General features: G+C 34.5%; 1 protein-coding gene across 2 annotated transcripts in view; it reads right to left on the minus strand.

The window, feature by feature from the left end:
• Positions 1-13,935, minus strand: part of SNX7 (sorting nexin 7) — a 111,611-nt gene that overhangs the window by 70,426 nt on the left and 27,250 nt on the right. For both annotated transcript variants that reach the window (XM_004471694.3, XM_012530331.3), the window contains exons 2-6: positions 13,677-13,859; positions 8,713-8,823; positions 8,228-8,392; positions 5,889-6,087; positions 1,285-1,484 (exon numbers count right to left, since the gene is read on the minus strand). In XM_004471694.3, the coding sequence (XP_004471751.1) occupies positions 1,285-1,484; positions 5,889-6,087; positions 8,228-8,392; positions 8,713-8,823; positions 13,677-13,859 (858 nt within the window). The remainder of the gene's footprint in view (positions 1-1,284; positions 1,485-5,888; positions 6,088-8,227; positions 8,393-8,712; positions 8,824-13,676; positions 13,860-13,935) is intronic.

Consider the following 13,935-nt stretch of genomic DNA (forward strand, 5'->3'; position numbering starts at 1 on the left):
CAGTGCCTTTCCCTTGATAACTCACTTTCCCTTAAGCCATTCTATTTCAATTTCATAGACATAAGGACTCTCTCTGTATTTGTACTCATATTTTGCTGATTTTTAACAATATTAACTAGGTAATAACATTCTACTAAAGAACACAAATACAAGTGCTTCTGGGTACACAAATAACTCAACTAGTGAAAGCAGAAATACAAGACATACAAGAGAAGGACATTACAAGATCCAGGCCTTCACGTGTTTTACAGAAGAGAAGAGCAAAATCTTCAGTTAACATGGAGGTCAGATAAGACACCTCTGCAGTATTTCAGCGAGAACATCAGAGGCCTCTGGGAAGCAGGAAGGGTTTGTTTATAGCAAAACCCCAGTAAAGTCAAGTAACAGCAGAAACCTGAAATATCCCACAAAATAATTAATGATGGTCAAAGGAGGGCCTAAACATGTGAGAGGTAGATCAGTTATCCCAGCACTGAGACAGAGGCAAAGTTTAAAAAAATCCCTAGAAGTCATGATTATAGGAAAACAGAAACCAGACATGGCTCCAATTGTAAACAGCAGGAACGGGCTATATTGGAATGCAAGTTGGACCCTCCCCCCACCTCTACCCTAAAACACCAATGACCCAAGGGTGTATGTTTGGCAGTGCAAGGGACAGCCGGCAGAGAAGGCTACTGGATGATAAACATCAGCTCTGTTGAAAGCATTGCAAATCCCAAATATCTGGAAACTTGAACTTGAACTGAAGGAGTTTAAAGAACTTTGATTTAAGAGGAATAAAAGACTTTTCAAATAGTGAAGGGAAAATACTTTAACTTAAGGACTTTCATTTTAGAAGCAACCTCAACAGAACAAACATCAAGATCCTACTCAAGAATTTTCTACATAATGGTGCTCCATGAATTAATATACTTATTGGAAAAGAGGAAGCAACTCCTTCTTGAAAAGAAATCCCCAAAGCACTAAAATATTTTAAAAAGTAAAATAAAAAAGGTCAAAGAAATTAATCATTGTCTCAAGAAAACCTTGACTGAGGATCTTTTAAATCTATGTGTAATCTTATACATTATTCTTGTTGCTGCTGTGTATTCTAGTCTTTTATTAATGTTTTCTTCCATTCATTTATTCCTTTACTCAATGACCAGATATTTAGCTTCCATCTGCATGCAAAGCATCCCGTTAGGATAGGAAGATAGTGGTGAACAAGACAGGAATAGAAACTGCCTTTAGAGAGCTTATAGTTAGGTAATAGACTCGGGTATAAGTATAAGTAGCTGTTCTTACCATTAACATTTCACTATAAAGCACATACTCATGGACAACAGGAAGCAGGGCTTCTGAGAGTCCATACATGCGTTTTTCAGTGGCTTTAGAGCATTTATCAATGCAGCCGGCAACACCTTTCAGGGTGTCCACGAGATCCTCTTCTGATGCCGACCACAGGATATGAATCGGGCCATATTCTTTCATTTCATCAAAATATTCTAAAAGACAAAATGTAATGATCTCTTACTAATTTCTTCAATTTACAGAAGTTTTCAAAATCCCTATATAATAGACAGTAAGAAAGGACCTTATTTCTCATGAACTTGCTCATGAACTTAAGAAAATGCATATCATCTATCATTAAATGGACTGGCCATACTGGTTTGTCTTTGAATTACTACCATCCAGGTGTAATCAATGACAGTATCCTTTTCAAAAATGTTCTGGTTTAGAAAATAAATTATTATGATCACCATATCTATCATGAACTTCTGAATGAGCACTACATAGTTTTGAAATTACAAGTGTGATACCTGCTATGTCTCTAGGCTCAAAATTATTAGTTTAAGAACTATGCATAACCCTATAGATAAGAATTTAATGAGATTATAGGCTCTCAGATCAATATAAACATATCCATTTTCTTAACTGAACAAAACATTGTGAACTGTATTATGTTCCTCTTTTTCTCTTTTTTATGTCACTCAAGTGAGCATTAACTAGGCATTCACAAACTACAGCCCATGAGACAAATGACGTCATGTCTGTTTCTATTAATAATTTTATTAGCACACAGCCCATTCATTTACTATAACCTATGACTATTTTCCCAAGATAATAGCAGAGTCAAGGAGTACAATGTGTATGGATAAGCACAGGCTTTAGAACTTCTTTCTATATCCTGTTTTCCAAGGATGAAGTTACAGGTTTCAGTTGGGTAAATGAGAAAGAGAGACTTGGACATCTGGCATTTCCTGCCTTGACAAGCTGATATTCCCTTGATAGACTGTGAACCAAAAGGCTATGTATTCTGTCTAACCACATGGGACACACAGCCTTACCAACAATGAAACCAGAGAATTGCTCCTCTGTGAATCAGCATGTAGAGACTGCTACAATTTCTTGAGCATGCATCTCATAATTCTTACCCATAGGAGTCATATCACAACCACTCCATTTCTTCTTATTAAAGTCCAACTCGTTAAGATTATCTTTAGATTGAATTTTTCTCCTAATCTGTAGAGCCACATATAATACCAGCCTTCCACATAACTATACCTGAATGTTTCATGGGCAAAACTTGTCTTCTTTCCCCCTCTTCTCTTGAATGTCTTACTTAATAGTAACCACTATTCATCCAACCAAAAATTATGGTGGTTGTCCTAGACTCATTCCTGTAAAACCATTCCAGCATTTTGAGACCTTAATCTATCTATCTTTACTTTCAGTGCCATCAGCATCTCTTACCTGTACTACTGCAAGGGACTCAGAACTATTCTCCTTCTTTCCATTCTTGTCAAAATACATAACACTGAAACTTCCGAGTGAATGAGAAAGTCTTTATGATCAGTCCCCTTCTTGCCTCTCCAGATTCAACTACTGAGATTCTCTCCCCACATATATTTTGAATCAAGTTCATTCATGAATATCCCATGATTTTTCACATTTCAGATACTTGTACATGTCCCATTGCTTTGACCTATTCCATTTCTACCACCCAATGAATTACTTATTTTTTAAATCCCAGCCCACATAAATTTCCTCTGGTTCCAAAGGACTCTTAGATGTCCATGATAAGCCTTTCATTTCAAACTTCTATTAAAGCATTATCCCACTTTATTATAATTGCTTGCATAAACTACACATTCATAAACCACAGGCTCCTTAACACAGAGGCTGATAACTTTTGTAACCCAAAGTCTGATATACAATGTGTTAAACATTTTCATATCAATGAAAGAATGAATGAATAAGCAATTAATGAAAGATTCCTCAATGCCTGAAAAGCCATTATTTCAAAACTTTGGTGTTCATTTTAAAATCTGAATATTTTTACATTTTTATTTTGACACTATCAACTTTTTATGGCTAGAGAACTTATAGGCAGTGGGTATGTTTTATTCATTGAAATATAATGAAATTACATTATCTTTAATCATCTTACTACTCATTAGGGTTGACCAAAATCTTTCATCAGGGCTCTAAATTAAAATCCTTAAATTTCAATAGTTCATATGTTCAAATAAATTGAAAAAAATTAAAAAATAGTATTAAAAAACAATGGAGGGAAGCGATGTGGCTCAAGTGGTTACTTTCACCTCCTACATGGGAGGTCCTGGGTTTGGTTCCCGGTGCCTCCTGAAAAAAAACACAAACAACTAGCAAAAACAATGGAAAATGCTAACTCAGGAAAGCTGATGTGGCTCAGTGGTTGAGCACTGGCTTCCCACATATGAGGTCCTGGGTTCAATCCCTGGCCCCAGTACCTAAAAAGAAAAAAACAATGTAAATATTAGATGACACCTAAGGAAGATATTAGATTTATTGACCTGTAGAGTTCTTCCAAACTCTCCCTCCTGAATCTATACCTTTCAGTTTTTTTATTTTTTATTTTTTTAGGTAACGGGCTCGGATCGGACCTGGGACCTCATATGCAGGAAGCCAGGACTCAACCACTGAGCCACATCAACTCTCTATCTTTTAAGTAATTCCATACTAAACTAAGATTTCTAGAAAAGAAAATTTTCTGCTTCATTTCATCTCTCAACTGTATGTATGTCAATGGGTATCATTATACTTGTACAATATTTATTTTTACATACAGAGCTTCCCTAAAATCCAAAACTGTGCTTACATAGCACTCAGATCACATCTCTATGCAAAGATTAAGTTGTGCATAATCTAGATAAATAGATGAATTTATCTATTAATATATCTGTTTAACCAACTAGACTGTCAGTTAAAGGGCAAGTACCATCTTTTTCCTTCTTTAATCTCCAGCACAGAGAATTAACACTTTATGTGGTCAATACAATTTTACTGAATTGGGAATCACAATACACAATAAAATTAAAAAAAGAAATGAATACAAAATATCAAAAGAGAAATAGTAACTATCACCAGATTCTTTGTGATTTGACTTTGAACAAATTGACATATATAACTAAGAGTGACTATTTCCCAAAGCTACCGAAGAAAATGTCTTATCATTCTGATGGAAATCTTGGATTCACATACTAAAGCCCCTCGCATTTGGGTCAATGACTTTCACTCCCTGAAAATCAGAACTCAAATTTATAAAGCCTATCACAAAATTCAGTTTTCCTTCTGACCAGTTCATAAACATAGCAAAGATTTTAAAACTGTTCCCTTATACCAGTCAATATGGAGCATTTGATAACCTATATATCTCTTAAGTGTCAAGAGTCTCCACATGACTCTTTGAATTGCTATACTACCTCACTATGCTCCAAGAATCTCCTTTTAGAATTAGACTCACACAATCAATACATAAACTATATTCCATTCATTAAGTAGAAAAGGAAGGTAGAAAAAAGGCAAAGTAGAGTCAGCTGTACCAATTCTTTCTCTGTCTCTTTTAATGACCAATTGGTTCTTGATAAAGCAAATTTTTCTACCACCATCTGAAATATTATGTACATTCATTTTTTTCCAATTAGCGAACACATTTTAACTGAGCACTTACTATGGATTAGATGTTATCAAGATAATAGAAACAAAACAAGCCTTTTCCCTACTTGTCCTCATGGACCTTATAGTCGTAGAGAACATAGACAATAAACAAATAAGCACCATTAGGGACTTTTGCTTGTCTTTAAGTAATTTCTCATCTCTAATTCCAACCAACATATACTAGGATATATTTGCTCAGCTAGTCATTTGTTTTTAATGCGAATGCGAGGTAAATGCAAAATAAGGCATTCAGGGAGCAGATGCAGTTCAGTGGTTGAGCACCTGCTTCCCATGTACAAGGTCCTGGGTTCAATCCCTGGTACCTCCTAAAAAAAATAAAAATAAAATATGGCAATTATGGTGAATGCAAAATATATCTCCTTACAATTAGAAAAAAAATAATTGTGGAATAAAGTCTAACTTAATAAACTATAAATAACAGAAAATAGGGGAAAAAATGGTGATAGAAAATAGGAGAAGAAAACTATTTTCTAAAATATAAATCCATCTGCTATGCATAGACAAGTCTAGTACAGAGTGCTAGTTTCCAAAAAATTCCTAGAAAATATGGAAACCGTATGTCCTAAAACATTACTTTTGTGATTTTTAGGTATGGTCCGTGTTGAACATATGATACCAACTTCATTTATACCAAGTATTCCCAAAACCTTCATAAACTCAGGGCTTGTTTTGCCAATATAATCTATAAATGGAAACTAGAACATATAGTAATTGATTAAAGCAATTGAGGACTGCTCATAACTATCTTCAAAATGGTTTAGGAATTAGAAATTTTCACAGGTTGACTTAGCATAAGCCCCACTTTGAAGGTGATAGTCTAACTTAATGTTGCCATACTATACCAGCAAATAGGATGATCCATCAGTAAATGAACAACTGTGGAATCACATTTCAGTGACTCTACATACCCTTTTCTTCCTTGTAAATTCTCTGTGATATTTTATCTATCAAATTTATTTTCTGGCTAAATGTTTCAATAAAATTATGCATATCCATGAACTCCTCTGGGCGGTTTTTAACTCCTCTCATTGAAGATGCAACAGCTCTGACTGTTTGCCCCATTCGACTTAGTAATCCAGGCCCTTGCTTCTTGTGAGAAGAGAGTTCCTAGAAACAAAACATGAAATATTTGTAGTGAAGCTAGCAAAAATATCACAAGATTCAATAATAAAAGGAATCTAATTAGAAGAATAAAATAAAGATAATAAAAATGTTTCATAAATGTCTTTTTTTAATAGCATAGTACAGAACTGTTTTAATGTTAGTTTGAAGGAGATGAGTTTTATTAGGGTAGTTCCTCTTCTAAGTCTCAGTTTCCTTGATAATATTCCCTTTCAAAATACTAGTGTAAAACATGTATGCCATCTTTCCTCAGAGCATAAATCTTTAAAAGAATAGGGTTTAACAGAGCGAATAGTGCTCAGGGAGATACTAGAGAAGATAAGAAGATGACAAGATATGCAATCTATATTTTATAACAGAATTTAATAGAAAAACGATTGAGAGAAGATTTCTCTGGGCCTAACGTACTCCCTGAAAAAGAGAAAAGGAAAACTTCCTTAATTCTTTAGTTATAATAATAGCTAGCATACAGTAAGAGTCTAGTATGTTTCAGGCATTATACTTGCATGGAGATAATAATCCTCTATTTTTATTATCCTCATTTTACAGAAGATAATAGAGGCACAGAAAGGTTAAATAACTTTAGATCAAGTTCCAAGAGGAAATAAGTGGTGAAAAAAGGACTGGAACCCTGGCAGCCTGACTCCAGAGGCTTTGCTGTTAAGCATTAACCTGAATTGCCTCCTTGAAGCCACTAGGAGAGTTTGTAAATAGATACCACAGGACAATAGCTTTGCAACCTACCAACAGAGGTGGGGTAAATTCTGACACCACTTCCACTAACTGGTGGTCTATAGAGAAAGACTTTTAATAAAATATGTAACTAGCTATTTTACAGTCAACCAATGAGAGACAGCTACAGACTTGCAAATTAGATGAAATGCTATAAAAGGATTTATTACACAAAAGTATCTCTTCAGAAGTATGGTAGCATTAAAAAAAAAGAGGACATGGGGTTTGATGATGACTGTAGCACTTGTAAAACATAGTTTTGGGTCAAAAAGAAGTTGAAAATCTACACACAAGAAAAAAAATCTATTAATAACATTGTTGGCTACATAAAATACAGAAAAAAATATTATCCATAACTAACCCAAATATTAAATAACATACAGTTCATCTTTCTCCAGATTCTACTTCCTGATGATAATAAAGAAATATATATATTTATGTGTATATATATATATATAAAGTAAACATGCTTATTTCCAAGTCCGTATGATTTTGTGTGCAAACAATAACAGATGCCATCCTTGACCTGACAACCCAGCCAGCCAGGGGTGCTGTGGGCACCATTTGACAAAGTAACATCATCAGAGACAGCTCAAGTCTCACCTGGCAAGCTGTGTAGCTGCTGACTAGAGAGACTGTTTCTAACAGCTTCTAAGGCTCTGGAGTCAGGCCACAAAAACTCATTTCCCATAAGCCACACAGGCTTACAGGCAGCAGGACTATCTGTCAAAATGGAGATGAACCACTTTTTTGCTTCTACCATTTTGGTGAAAACTGAGAGATAGAAAACTCAAAACCAGTCAGTAATTGTTTAATACTACCCTCTGGCCTATCCATTATCTTTCTTACTGAGCTATAACTTCATAAGAAAAAAGAGAGAAAAAAAAAAAGAGAAACATCTAAGCTTTCTATACTAGAGATTAGACCCTTCACATTAGGTAACTGAAGGAAAAGTAAGGAGATTGTATTTTCTCTCTCCTTCTCTGTTTCTCTCTCCCTCTCTCTTTCTCTCTCTGTCCATCCACTCATTTAATAAAGACTGTTATCATTTGAAATGCCCTGACCAATTCTTACTCAATATCAATATCAATAAAAGAAATATATTTGTATATGTTCAGTATTGGCTATATATACAGGTAGCACCCTGATATTAAAAAATATTCATCAATCAAAAGAACTATGAGTATTTGCATGTATGGAGGATAGTTTTCTGTAATATCTACTCATAGAATTGACACAGGGTTATACCTAAAGGATCTCTCTCCAATCTTTAAAAGAAAAAAAAAAAGAAATCCATCTTAATTGAAAGATACCACTGCCTGAAGAAGCAGCATTCAACCAATTATATACATAAAATACTAAAGGATTGTAAGTATATATCAAAAGTCTTTACCCAAGCTTGTGCAGTAAGAAAAACTTTGAAGTCTTCATTAAATGTTAAAGTTGGGTGATCAGCAATTCGGTTCAAAAACTTGTGCAATGCCTTCCTGCGTGTCTCAATGAACTCATCATTAAAGCGTTCCACCATTCCTTTCACTATAAACTTTTCTGGCAATGGCTGAGGGAAAAAAAAGGTATCTGAGAATTATGTTCCACAGGTTTACAAGAAATTCTACACCCTATTTCATTTTTAAAAGATTATCGAACATATGTTCATTTCCTATGAAAATCATTTTTAAAAATTTCATAGTGCTAGGACCAAAACTTAGAAATAATAACAATATTTAAAATGTCTGCAATAGATTGAAACAGAAACAAATGTTTCTAAGATAAAGGAATTACACTGAATTTTCAGGTCTGAAATTAGTTTTTAGGCATCCTGAAGATTTACAAGACAAAATGGCAGCTATTCTATTTTTTAAAAAAGTATAAGCTTACTGGAATAATCAGGGTAGGGTGTGCTTCTTCAAGTTTTCCCTTCAACCAAAGGAAGTCTTGGTAACGCCTTCTAACTTCAAATTCACTGGAGTCAAATTCCCCACGAGATGTCTGGAGAAAGAAGGGAAAAACAACAACACATGTAATATAAGACAGAAGACATTTGTCTAATGTTATTTTAGACATTCAGAAATAAATGGGTCTCTAAAAAAATTAATAAAACCTCATTATTCAGTGTTTGTCAGCCTGTACATTTTTTTGCAGTCATCTACCCATGTAGCAAATGAAGTGAAGCAAACTTTTCAGTATTTCCAGAAAGAAAGCAAACAACATGCTCAGATTTAAAATCCAAACTGAAAAGTCTGTCATACAACAGCCATCTGCCTTCCACAAGATTTTAACTTCTATCATCTTTGCCATGACTTTCTCACTGACAAGGAAGTATGTTCTGAATTTAGGTTTCAAATATATTTCTTTCCTCAAGATGATTAGAATTCAGAATTTGAGGAAAGTCCTATTTTTACAATTTGGAAAATAACCTAAATGTAAGTGAGAAAAATATTTTCCTGGAATTTGCTCAAATGAATTGCTTTGCTAAAATTTGATACAGTATATGAAAATTCTAACATTTTACAGAATGATTTTACCATGGTTTTAAAAATGTTATTAGTGGCTATTTTATGTGAAAAGACGATCTCCCTGTCATTTCTCAAGGAATTTTATTTAGAGTTGTATGCATAAACTCCTAAAAATTAAGCAAATGCATTAAAATATATGTTCTCAACAAACCAAAAATCTATGCCAACACATATGGCAAAGAGAAAACATGGGGGCAAATTTCAACCTCACTTCTATTGCTTGAATCCCAAGCCAAATACAAAAGCATGGATTATCAAATGCACACTAACTTCTCACAAGAAAACACATTATTCCCACCAATATCCTATTTACCTGAACATTTGCAAATTAAAAATTAAAAACAATAGTATCATGGTTGAGATTTTCCTGGAGGGGTAAAGATGAAATAACATATATATATATTTCACACTCACCTGAAATATCAATCACCTACACAGATCGACACAATTGTAAAATTAAGCAGTTCAAGTCATAAGATGTTATCTTTTTTTTTAAAGATTTATTTTATTTATTTCTCCCACCTCATTGTTTTGTGCTCGCTGTCTGCTCTCTGTTCATTGTGTGATCTGTGTGTGTGTTCATCTTTTTTAGGAGGCACCAGAAACCAAACCCAGGACCTCATATGCTCGTTGTGTCTCTCACTGTGTTTCCTCATTGCGTCTCTTTATTACATCATCTCATTGCATCGATTTGTCTTCTTTAGGAGGCACCAGGAACCAGACCCGGGACCTCCCATATGGTACATGGGCACCCAATTGCTTGAGCCACATCTGCTTCCCATAGATGCTATCTTAACTGTCATGAAATAAGGCTCATGAAAAGCATACTTTCCAAGTTGACTCTTTTAAAATGAATGCTAAGAATAACATATATCTTGCCAAAATGTTTCCTTTTTAGTGGGGAAAAATGGGGCATGGAGTATGGGAATGAGATGAGATGTAGAAGCACAAGAAATTGTTCATAAAACCTACAGAAAGTTAAGTATTACACAAAATGATAGAAGTTGTGGAAATGGTAAAAACAGGAAACTATATCTTGTAGAAAAAGTTTACCAATATATGTAACTAGTTGGTGTGTGTGACTATAAGCAAATACACACATTCATATATATATATATATATATATAAACACAAAACATTAAAAAATACTTATTGGGAAGTGGACTTGGCCCAGTGGTTAGGGCGTCCATCTACCATATGGGAGGTCCCTGGTTCAAACCCCGGGCCTCCTTGACCCGTGTGGAGCTGGCCCATGCGCAGAGCTGATGTGCGCAAGGAGTGCCCTGCCATGCAGGGGTGTCCCCGCGTAGGGGAGCCCCACGTGCAAGGAGTGCGCTCTGTAAGGAGAGCCGCCCAGCATGAAAGAAAGTTCAGCCTGCCCAGGAATAGCGCCGCACACACAGAGAGCTGACACAGCAAGATGATGTAACAAAAAGAAACAGAGATTCCCGTGCTGCTGACAACAACAGAAGAGGTAGGGCAGGGGGTGGGTTTTGACACATTCATTCAAAAAATACCAATATTTTATCAAGTGCAAACAGTTATTCTAAGCTCTGAGGATTTAGAGAACTGTTTTTGAGAGAAAATGAATCCCAGTAGTCAATTAAGCCAATCAAGGACACACCTTCCTCCCTACTTGCATGGTAGCAGGCACCTAAGGGTATGTTTTCACAAAGAGGATATGGTAGGAAAGTCACTTGTTAAACCTCTTAGTTCTTGCTTCTATAGGTGTTAAGGGAAGGCACATCTCTAATCCTCTAATCTCCAAAAGAGAAGGCAGTCTCCTCAGGTATTCTAACTTGGAAATAAAGGGTAATTTTCCATGAGGGGAACTGATGTCCAGACCATGGTTTTCTTTATACAATTTATTTATAGTTGGGTCATTCTTAAGTAGACTGTCAATGTATATATGTCTCTCTCATATATATACACACACACACTACATTTTGATAAGATAATTTTAATCTACTATTTTTATATTTGTATCTCCAATGCTTATTTCAGTATATATAGGTATAATCTATATACTAGGATGTACTTAAAGTAATGAGAAGTAGAACAAAGGAATTTAGTTTGTAACATTTAAACTAAAACACAGTTTTCTATATCCATATACAGACACCCAAAAAAATAATAGCAAAATTCCAGTATGAAAGTAAACTATCTGGGTTTAAATCTCAGCTCAGCCAAGTACTGTGCTGTGTAACCTTTGGTAAGCTGCTGAGTTTCAGTGCCCTCATTCATAAAATGGGGACGGGAGAAGCAATCAAAATATCTACCTCATAAGATTGCAGAGCTTAAATGAGTTAATATGTATAAAGGGTTAGAATACTGCCTGGCACACAATAAAATGTTAGGCAGTTTTATGCTTTGTATTATTATTAATACTGCTATAACAAGAGCTGTTGATTTAAAGTATGATGTACATATGGATAACTAAGACTTGTGTATCTATGATCAGAATGAAATCTATTGAATGGCTTATGTGTATCTTTCTGAAAGAAGCAAATGATAGGGAAATAATTCAGTTTCACAAACTCTTTGTTAGGAAGGAAATGATAATGGAGGATTATAATTATAACAGCAATTAGGAGAAAGTTGGCTCTGTTTTTACCAGTATACATGTACAAACACTTTTAATTTTCACAATGATTCCATGAGGTAGTTCTGTTAAATGAGGCAACAAAGTTGTTGAGAAGTTAATTAAATACCAGGATACACTGTCAAAAAGAGGAAGAATAAAGATTCAACCTCACGTTGTCTTGTTCCGCCACCTCTTGAAATGACTATGATACTATAAATTCCTTCACTCACTCATTCACCAAAACTTAAACTGTTTGCTTACTATGTCTTAAGCATTGTGTTTGGAATTATGATTCCAATAAAAAAGACACAGTTATCATCTCTGAGATACTTATGGACTCCTAAGATAAATAAATAAAAACATAGGTATGAATTCATAGATGAGTAAATGGCAATTACTGAATACTTCCCATGTTCAGTAAGTACTTTGCTAAGTGCTTTATATAGATTACTTGCCCTAAATCAATTCTTCTGGAAAATCTACAGAAATAGGTCTTATCATCATCTCAGTTTTATAAATTCAAAATAACTGAGGGTTAGAGGGACTAACTACATGCTTTCAATTCATTTGCTATACTGATTCCAGTGCTTTGCATTCTATAAGGGTTTATTTAGAACACTATGAGAAAAGAGGAAAGAGGATAACTTCAGCTGGGGCCAGGGAAGAACAAGAGAAGTCTTCACAGGGAGCCAACCTTTGAGTTGTGTCTTGAAAAAATAAATAGGAGTTCTTCTATATGAGATGGTAAAGAAAATACAAGGAAGAAAAGAAAAGTACATGCAAAGTCATGAGAACCAGAAAGACCGTAGAATATTCGGAGAATAGAAGTTGTTCTATGTAAGTGGAGAGCAGGGTATTAAATGCAGGGAGTAAGATCGTAGGTTGGCACCAGCCTGAACAGCTCTTTGTGTGTCTTATAAAGGAGTCCGGCACTTGGTTCTGTAGGAAATGAGTAGCCAAGGAAAAAGTTTAAGTATTTGGGTGAAAAGATCAGATTAATGCATGTTTAAGAAACAGTAAGCAAGAGTGTGGAAACTGCATTAGAAGAAGTGATTATAAGGAAGACAGTCTAGAACCTTTTGAGCTACAAAGGTGATGTCCATTTATGAACCATACAGGGCTAGGGTGAGGCTTCATGAACAATTATTGAAGGCTGCCATTGTATAAAGACTTCTTTAAAGAAAACACAGGTTATACTATTTGTTTGCTTTATTTTGCAGGAGATAAATTGTCTTTTTGCAGACCTTTGCCTAGGATTAAGGAGACTAGGGTTCAAAATCTCCCTCTGCCCTAGACAAGTAACAGTATATTATATTTAAGATATAATAGTCACTTGCTCCTATCTGAAAATTAAATAAAATTTATTTTTGTAATCTTCATAAGAAATATTAGTACAAAATATTATGTTGTTTTTAATTAGTTATTTTCCTTACTAGCAACCTGAATCTCTTCTTTTCCAAGGGTACTTAGTTAGAACTTTTAAAACTAAAAAGTGAAGTGTTCTTATTCTAAAAAGCATAACCACTATAAAATAAGATACTATTTCTTAAGTTAATTTGAATTTCACTACTTCCTAGAAAACAAGTGAATAACAGATAAAATATAATGTCTTATTCAAAATGGTGGAAAAAATAGCAATTCCACTAAGATTCTGTAATGCTGAGAATTATAATGAATAAGAAGCATTTCCAAAATTTCAAAGATAGCAGCTATATTCAAGAAAATGTTCCTTAGATATTTACCTTAGTAATGATCCTATAAGTAATGAAAGTTTCAATTGTAGTAACATGGCTTTCAGGTTCATCAACTGTAATGAAGAGATCCTTCAAATCTGGCTCATCTTCAAACTTGATTTGGTTTATCATTGATAAAGGGGATGTTGGCATCACAGGGCTGAAAGAATTCATGTCCATCAATGAAGCATCCTAATGAAAAAAAACACACAAAAGTCAACATCAATAAAAAAGTAGTAACAATCATACTTTTCTTAGGCATCACCAA

This window comes from Dasypus novemcinctus, chromosome 9 (genome assembly GCF_030445035.2).
Source record: "Dasypus novemcinctus isolate mDasNov1 chromosome 9, mDasNov1.1.hap2, whole genome shotgun sequence".
NCBI lineage: Eukaryota > Metazoa > Chordata > Mammalia > Cingulata > Dasypodidae > Dasypus > Dasypus novemcinctus.